We start from the raw sequence: 9,009 nt of genomic DNA on the forward strand, positions 1-9,009 counted from the left end.
AGGATGGAATACTATGCAGCCATAAAAAGGAATGGATTAACAGCATTTGCAGTGATCTGGAGACTATTATTCTAAGTGAGGTAACTCAGGAATGGAAAACCAAACATCGTATGTTATCACTGATATGCAGGACTAAGTTATGAGGATGCCAAAGCATAAGAATGATACAATGGACTCCGGGTACTTGGGGGGAAGAATGAAAGAGGGGCGAGGGATGAAATACTACAAATATGGTGTAGCGTATATTGCTCGGGTGATAGGTGCACCAAAATCTCACAAATCACCACTAAACTGGCACAGTGGCTCATGCCTGTAATCCCAACACTTTGGGAGGCCGAGGCGGGCAGATTACTTGAGTTCAGGAGTTCAAGACCAACCTGGCCAATGTGGTGAAACCCTGTCTCTACTAAAAATACAAAAAGTAGCCGGGCATGGTGGCACATGCCTGTAGTTCAGCTACTTGGGAGGCTGAGGCAGGAGGATGGCTTGATCCCAGAAGGTGGAGATTGCAGTGAGCTGAGATAGCACTACTGCACTCCAGCCAGGGTGACAGAGCAAGACTCCGTCTCAAAAAACAAACAAACAAAAAAACTTGCTCATGTAACCAAATACCACTTGTACACCAATAACTTATGGAAAAATTTTAAAAAATTAAAAATAAACATCTAAACATAGAAAAGGAAAAAAAATTTAAAAATAAAAAACAGAAATGTGAAAAAAAAAATAAATCAGGTACGCTATCAGTCAAAAAATAAATAAGTAAACCCAACCATTATCAATAATCATTAAACGTAAATAATCTCAATAACTCAATTAATTTTTTCTTTTCTTTTTTTTTTTTTGAGATAGAGTCTCACTCTGTCACCCAGGATGGAGTGCAGTGGCACAATCTCAGCTCACTGCAACCTCTGCCCCCTGGGTTCAAGCAATTCTTGTGGCTCAGCCCCCCAAGCAGCTGGGACTACAGGCACATGCCACCACGCCTGGCTGTTTTTTTGTATTTTTAGTAGAGACAGTTTCGCCATGTTGGCCAGGCTGGTTTTGAACTCCTGGCCTCAAGTGATCCACATGCCTTGGCCTCCCAAAGTGCTGGGATTACAGATGTGAGCCACCATGCCTGGCTTCAATAATTTAACTCAAAGACACGAATTGTCTGATTAAACAGCAAGACCCATTTATATGCTGCCTATAAGAAATTCACATTAAATATAAATAAGGGAAAGTAATAGTATTGAAAAACACACACCATGCTAACATTAATCAATAAAGCTGGACTGGCTGCATCAATACCAAAGGACATTTTAGAACACAAAAAAATTACTAAGGATAAAGGGGGCCATTTCATAATGATAACAAGCCAATTCATTTAGAGGATATAATAATAATCTAATGTTTTAATCCATAAAACATGTATTCACATAAACTGATTGTCAGAATACATGAAACAAAAACTAATAGAACTGCAAGTAGAAAACAGTCACTCAAGAAAAAAATAAGTGGCCGGGTGTGGCGGCTCATGCTTGTAATCCCAGAACTTTGGGAGGCCGAGGCGAGCAGATCACGAGGTCAGGAAATTGAGACCATCCTGGTTAACACGGTGAAACGCTGTCTCTACTAAAAATACAAAAAATTAGCCGGGCATGGTGGTGGGCACCTGTAGTCCCAGCTACCTGGGACGCTGGGGCAGGAGAATGGTGTGAACCCAGGAGGCAGAGCTTGCAGTGAGCCGAGATCGCACCACTGCACTCCAGTCTGGGCAACAGACCGAGACTCCGTCTCAAAAAAAAAAAAAGAAAAAAATAAGTAACACAAATATCTCTAATCTATTAAACAAAGTAAATTTGTAGTCAAAAATCTTCCTACAAAGACAAGTACAGGCTCAGATGAATTCTACCAAAAATTTAAGTTGGGTATAAAATGTCAATCCTGTATAAATTCTTTCAGAAAACTGAACAGAATACTTCAGAAATCATTCTGAAGCTACATTACTGATTCCAACACCAAAACATTACAAGAAAACTACAAATATCCCATGAACATAAGTTCAAAAATTCTCAACAAAATTTTCGCAAATCAAATCCAACAAAATATAATTAGAATAGTATATTGTGACCAAGTTCAGTTTATCCCAGGAATGTAAGTCTAATTTCATAATTGAAAATCAATGTCATTCACCACATTGGCAGATTAAAAATGAAAAACCACCTATTTCAATATATGCAGTAAAAAAGCATTTGAAAAATATCCAACATCCATCTCTGATAAAACCTCTCAGCAAATGAGAAATCAAAGAGAACTTCCACAACGTGATAAAAAGCATCTACAAAAAACCTACAGCTAAGATCAGACTTAATGGTGAAAGACTAAATGTTTTCCCCAGAAGATCAAACACAAAGCAATAATGCTCACTTTACCACTACAATTCAAAATTCTGCTAAAGGTGTTAGCCACTGCAATACAACAAGAAAAACAAAAGGCATCCAAGACTGGATAATGATCATCTTTGCAGAAAATACCATGGAATCCTCAGAAAACTACTTGGTGGAACTAAGTTGCAGGACACAAGATCAGTATACAAAAATCCATCATATTTCTACTTATTGGCGACAAACAATGGGAAATAAAAAATTTTAAATTATCATTTACAATAGAATCAAAAATATAAAATGCTTAAGGATAAATCTAACATAAGATGTGAAAAACCTATATACTGAAAATTTTAAAACATTGCTAAGAAAAGTTAAAGATCTAAAGAAATGGAGAGATACCATATTCATAGACTGGAAAATTAAATATTGTTAAGACGTCATCTATCCTCAATTTGCTCTGTAATCAACAGAATCCCAATCCAGATATCAGGTTACTTTTTTTGTAGAAACTGATATAACGGATTCTAAAATCCATATGGAAGGGCAAAGGCCTACAACAGTCAAAATAACTTTTAAAAAGAACAAAGTTAGAGGACTCATACTACCTGATTTTAAGACTTATTATAAAGCTATTATAACCAAGAGAATAAGAAACTGACATAAAGACTAGACAAACAGATCAATGGAAAACAAAAAGACTCTAGAGAAAGACCCACACCTATATGGTCACAGACTTTCAACAAAGATGTAAAGTCAACTCAGTGGAGAAAGAATAGTTTTTCTACAAATGGTGCTGAAATAATTAGCCATATGCAGAAAAACCCACAAACTTTGATCCATACTTCTCACTCTAAATAAAAGTTAACTCAATAAGGATCACAGACCAAAACATAAAACCTAAGACTATTAACACTTCTAGAACAAAACACAGGAGAAATCTTTGTGATCTTGAATTAGGCAAAAGGTTCTTAGATAAAACACCAACGGCACTAAAAGCATAAATTCATAAAAGACAAGGCTAATTTGGATTTCATCAAAATAAAGACTTTCTGCTCTTTGAAAAACACTGTTAAGAGAATGAAAAGGTAAGCCACAAACTGGGAGAAAAATTTGCAAATCTCACATCTGATAAAGGACATGTATCTAGAATACACAATGAACTCCCAAAACTCTACAACAGAACATCCCTATTTTAAAAATGGGCAAAATAATCAAACAGACAAATAAGCATATGCTAAAATGCTCAACATTGCTAGTCACTAGGGAAATGCAAATTCAAATGACAAGGAAATAATAGTAAAATTTTAAAAGTCTAAAATAAAATTAAAGACTGAGCATACCTAATTATTGACAAGAATATGGACCAACTTGAACTCATACCACCTAGTGACAACGTAAAATGGTATAATCACTTTGGAAAACTCTTTAAAAGTTACATTTACCACAAGACCTAGCCATTCCACACCTAGGTATTTACCCAATAGAAATTAAAGCACATATCCATACAAAGACTGGTACAATAGTATTTACAATAACTATATTTGTAATAGCCAAAAACAAGAAAAAGCACAAATGTCCGTCAATAGATGAACAAACTGCTCTACCCACACATTGGAATACTATTCATCACTAAAAAGGAATGAACTACTAGTAATTGTAATAACATGGCTTAATCTCAAATGATGCTGAGTCAAAGACTCAGATACCACCCCCTCCAGTACATATTATATGATTTCATTATATAAAATTCTAGAAAACGCAAATTAGGCCAGGCACAGTGGCTCACACCTGTAATCCCAGCACTTTGGGAGGCCGAAGCAGGCAGGTCATGAGGGCAGGAGTTTGCGACCAGCCTGACCAACATAGTGAAACCCCGTCTCTGCTAAAAATACAAAAATTAGCCAGATGTGGTGGCAAGTGCCTGTAATCCCAGCTATTCGGGAAGCTGAGGCAGGAGAATCACTTGAACCCAGGAGGCGGAGGTTGCAGTGAGCCGAGATTGGGCCACTGCACTCCAGCCTGGGTGACAGAGCGAGACTCCGTCTCAAAAAAAAAAAGAAAGAAAGAAAATGCAAATTAATCTATAGTGATAGAAAGCCTATCAGTGGTTGCCTGAGGAGGAACACGAACTGAGGGAGGGAGGGAGGGACAACAAAAAAACCCAGGGTATCTTTTTGGGGGTAATGGATATACAGTTGACCCTTTAACACAAATTTGAAGGTGGGGGTCCACTTATACACAGAATTTCTTCCACCTCAGCCACCCTGAGACAGCAAGACCAACCCCTCCTCTTTCTACTCAGCCTACTGAAAGTGAAGATGAACACATTTATGATGATCCACTTCCATTTAATGAATAGTAAATATATTTTCTGTTCCTTACAATTTTCTTAATAACATTTTTTTCTCTAGCTTATGTTACTGTAAGAATAAAGTATATAATACAAAATATGTGCTAATAGACTGCTTATGTTATCTGTAAGGCATCCAGCCAATAATAGGCTATTAGCGTTTAAGTTTGGGGGGAGTTCAAAATTTTACATGGATTTTCGACTGCACAGGGGACCAATGCCCCTAATCCCCACATTAAGGGTCTATGTATTCTTGCATGGGCAGTGATCTGTTCACAGCCCCAGATGGATGACTTATCCAAGTCGTTTTGAATTCCGGACTTGTAGATTCACAACCTGACAGGAACTGTGGTATACATCCAAATGTCAATCTCTGGCCACAACGGCTCATATAAACCTTGTTTCTGCCTTCCAGGGACTTACTTCCAGGACTCTGCTGCACATACCAAAGCAGTGTAGCAGAATGCTTAACAACACACAGAACTAGCCTGGAATCCATACACTACCATTTCAGTTGTGTAATTTTAGGGAAGCTGTCTATGCTCTGTGAGGCTGAGTTTTCTCATCTGTAACATGGGAATAATGGTACTTACCCCAGGGTGGTTGTGACAACCGATTTCATCAACATAAAGCACTTAACACAGTGCATGACACATCTTAAATGCTCAGTAAATGTTCTAAGTTATTATCTCCATTCCCCTTTCCTGTAGTTCCTCACTCTTCCATCTATATGACTGCCACAGAACGTCATCCTGAGTTTCCTGACCACTGTTCCAGAAACCCAAAGCACGTGTCTACTGAACACTTAAAATGTAGTTACTCTAAAATGACATGTGCTGCAAGTTTAAAACACACCAGATTTTGAAAATTCAGTAAAAAAAAAAAAAGAATGTAAAATATCTCACTAGTTTTTAACTTTTAAAAAATGTGGCTCCTAGTAAATTTTAAATTACTTATGTGTTTCACATTATACAGTCACCCTTCTGTAACCGTGGGTTCTGCATCTGTGGATCGACAATATTCGGGGGGGTAAAAAAAAAAAACTGTATCTGTACTAAACACTGTACAGACTTTTCTTGTCATTATTCCCTAAACAATACGGTGTAACAATTTACATAAGACCTACGCTGTATGAGATATTATAAGTAATCAAGAGATGATTTAAAATATACAGGAGGATGTGCCTATATAGGTTATATGTAAGCACTACACCATTTTATATCAGAGACTTGAGCATCCATGGATTTTGGTATCCAAGGGAGGTCCTGGAACCAATCCTCCATGGATATCAAGAGATGACTGTATGTATTTCTAATGGACACTGCTGGTCTAAACAGACCAATAGTTCCAGGCAGTACTAGTTCCTCCCCCAAGTCAGCAGTCTAGTCTATCCAGCAAAGTCAACCTGTCATTGCTTCCAAAAGTCTTGCAGGAACCTCAAACACAGCATAGTCCTAACACTTCATAGCTGAATCTGTTTACAAAATCCACCCAATGACTATCCACCACACTCAAATCCTTCCAATGACAAGAAACTCATCAACTCCCAAAGCAGCAACCCTTTTCACCTTTGCACAACTCCTGAGAATTAGACAGTTCTTCCCTATACTCATGAAGATCTACCTCTCCAGAGGGCTGATCTTAGCCTTGCCTTACCCCTTTGAGCTATTTAGAAAAGGCTCAAGAACAGCAGAAACTACGATTTGCAGACCACTTCCAATGTACAGTGTAAGCTTTAGTTTACTGTGGCATTTAACCCTCACAGCAATGCAAGAGGTAGAAACTGTTATCTCCATTTGGTTGATAATGGGGTCTACAGAGCTGAGAGGGATAAAAGTGATCTGGCTAGGATACCATTCAAGAAGAGCATATTTCAAACCAGAGGGGCTGACTTCTAAACACCTTTATTCAGCGTTGCTTTTGTGGTTATGTTCTCAACATTCTTCTCTCTCCCAATTATCTGGCCTATTAGCAGCTATGGGCTCAATCCAGAAGCAATCCTGCTTTGGCCGGAGTTGCCCTTACCTGTCTCAGCAGCCCCAAGGATGTCCAGTTTGTCACGGATGGCAGGTACCAAGGTCAGGGCTTGGATTGGTGTGGGTGCAGAGAAGCCTAGAAAGCTGAGTGCTCGGAGAACCGGCCTGGGAACAAACAGGTCCTTCCAAGCTGACACATCTGCTTTCTGATCATGAACTTCAGGAATCCATGTCTTCGCTTTTTTGGGCACCTTGGCAGCAGTGCTCTGAGAAGGCTCGAACCCTTTTTTCCCTTTATTTTTCTTCTTTTTTGGAGCAGTTTGGACCAGGTTTTCTGATGTCATCTCCCCAGCCTCCGGATCATCATAAACCATGTCATCTCCCTGGGCCTCCAGCTCAGGATCTTTCACTTCAAATTCTTTCTGGGTACTGGTTCCTTCAGTTGCTACATTTTTACTTTTCTTCAACTTGATCTTTTTCTTTGGTGAGCTAGACTCTCCCTCCTCCTCCTCCTCTTCTTCTGAAACAGCTTGTGCCTTTCTCTTGGGTGCTTCCTTTGAGAAGAGACTGGAGGGATTCTTGGCAGGGGAGACCAACTGGTAATCTGTCAATTCCTCAAAGCACACCAAGTCATCCATCTGTCCATCTGCAAACATATTTGGGTCAATCTTCACTTCCTTCCATTTTCCCACAACTTTGATTCCCTTTGTCTGAAATTTGCCACAGCTTGACTGCTTTGGCCTTGATTTTGTGTCCTTCAACTTCATGGCTGCTGAAAAGGAGATACATGTTCTATTAGGTTGGTGTCTGAGAAGCAGAGGGTTCTGATGTAACAAATATTTTCTAAGCAACTAGGCCCTACAAAGAACTGAGGATACAAAGATGGCTATCACACAGTTGCTCCCACCTAGAGAAGAACAAAGAATACCACAGAACAGACAGCTTTGCCTGGAACACAGGGTACACATGTGATGGAACAAAGACATATGAGCTAGACCTGGTTTGAATTCCAAATCCAACACTTACTGCCTGTGTGACCTTGGATAGTGCCACCCACTCCTCTCTGAACTTCAGTGCTCTCATCTATAAAAAGAGAGGAGGGTACCTAACAATATCTAAGTTGTATATTTTATGTAAATAAAGGAAATTATGTAAAGCACGGAGGATGAAACCTGCCACACCTAAGTCGTTCTGAAGGCAGAGTAAGAATCTCAGGGGTTTTTCTTGCGGGGGCAGGAGGGGTGAGCTTTATTAAAAGCGTACTGCGTTTGCTTCCTTCTCAAGCCTTGCCTGAGAGAGCAAATGCCTGCTCCACCATCCTTTCCTTTGCCAAGCGTCTTAAAACCCATCCAGTTTTTTCATCATATTTTAAGTGGCTTAATGGCCATTTAGGCCCAACTCGTTTGGGTGGAACTCGATCCAGGTTTTTCCTTTTCAGAAAGGCCAAGAAAGATAACAGATTCCGTGAAAAAGACCAAGGTAAACTTTGGTTCAAATCCAGATCCACCACTTGTCAGCTGTGGCTCTGCGGTGGACGTATTCATCTCTGAGTCTCTTATTTCCCAGTCTGCACAATGGGAAAAACGAGGACATCTGTCCCACAGAATCCTTATACGCCACTACGAAAAAGTGACGCACGTCAAAAAAACCGCTGAGCATGGCGCCCGGCGAGGAGAGCGCGTTCGCACACAGTGCCCGCCGGACCCGCTGCGCCACGGCAAAAACAAAACAAAAACAAAAACAAAAACAAAAACACGCGGGGTTCAACAAGGAGAGGGCGAGGGGTGCCACGCGAACCGGGCGAGGACACGGAGAGCGCCAGGCAGAGTAGAAGGGCCTCTGTCTCCTCGTGACGCCGGTCCCGCGCGGCGCTCTCGCTTTGTCTCAGGGACGAACGCGCGCACGAAACCGAGAAACCGAGAAGCCGAGAAGCCAAGGCCGTCAGGCTCTGATGACCGGACAAGGAGCCCAAGGCGCGGGGACTGTGGCACGCAGCTCGGTTGGACGGCTTGGGCCGGCGGCCGCCCTCTCTGGACCCGGGAACCCACCGGCCCAGAGCGACCCGCGATAGAAACCCGGGTTCCTGGCCTCAGCCCCTCTCCAGAGTCGGCTCCAACCCCGCTCGTTTTGGTACTCACCGTGTGGAGACGCCACCGCAGCTCCGTCAGTCGCCGGTGAGGAACCTCAGAAACCGCCGCTGTACCTCAGCTGCAGCAGCAACTGCAGTTCCGGGGCGGGACCTCCACGCACATACTCGTGCGCGCTGGGGAGGAAGTCCCGCCCCTATGGCAAACGCAGCTACCTGATTGGCTGC

General features: G+C 41.3%; 1 protein-coding gene across 2 annotated transcripts in view; it reads right to left on the minus strand.

The window, feature by feature from the left end:
• DDX24 (DEAD-box helicase 24) overlaps nucleotides 1-8,928 on the minus strand; it is a 30,322-nt gene extending 21,394 nt beyond the window's left edge. Inside the window, exons 1-2 of one of the 2 annotated variants that reach the window (XM_009428317.3) lie at nucleotides 8,834-8,928; nucleotides 6,745-7,464 (exon numbers count right to left, since the gene is read on the minus strand). In XM_009428317.3, coding sequence (XP_009426592.1) covers nucleotides 6,745-7,462 — 718 coding nt within the window. In that variant the 5' untranslated portion in view covers nucleotides 7,463-7,464; nucleotides 8,834-8,928. 2 annotated transcript variants of the gene reach the window in all.
• Between the last annotated feature and the right edge of the window lie 81 nt (nucleotides 8,929-9,009).

This window comes from Pan troglodytes, chromosome 15 (genome assembly GCF_028858775.2).
Source record: "Pan troglodytes isolate AG18354 chromosome 15, NHGRI_mPanTro3-v2.0_pri, whole genome shotgun sequence".
Taxonomy (NCBI): Eukaryota; Metazoa; Chordata; class Mammalia; order Primates; family Hominidae; genus Pan; species Pan troglodytes.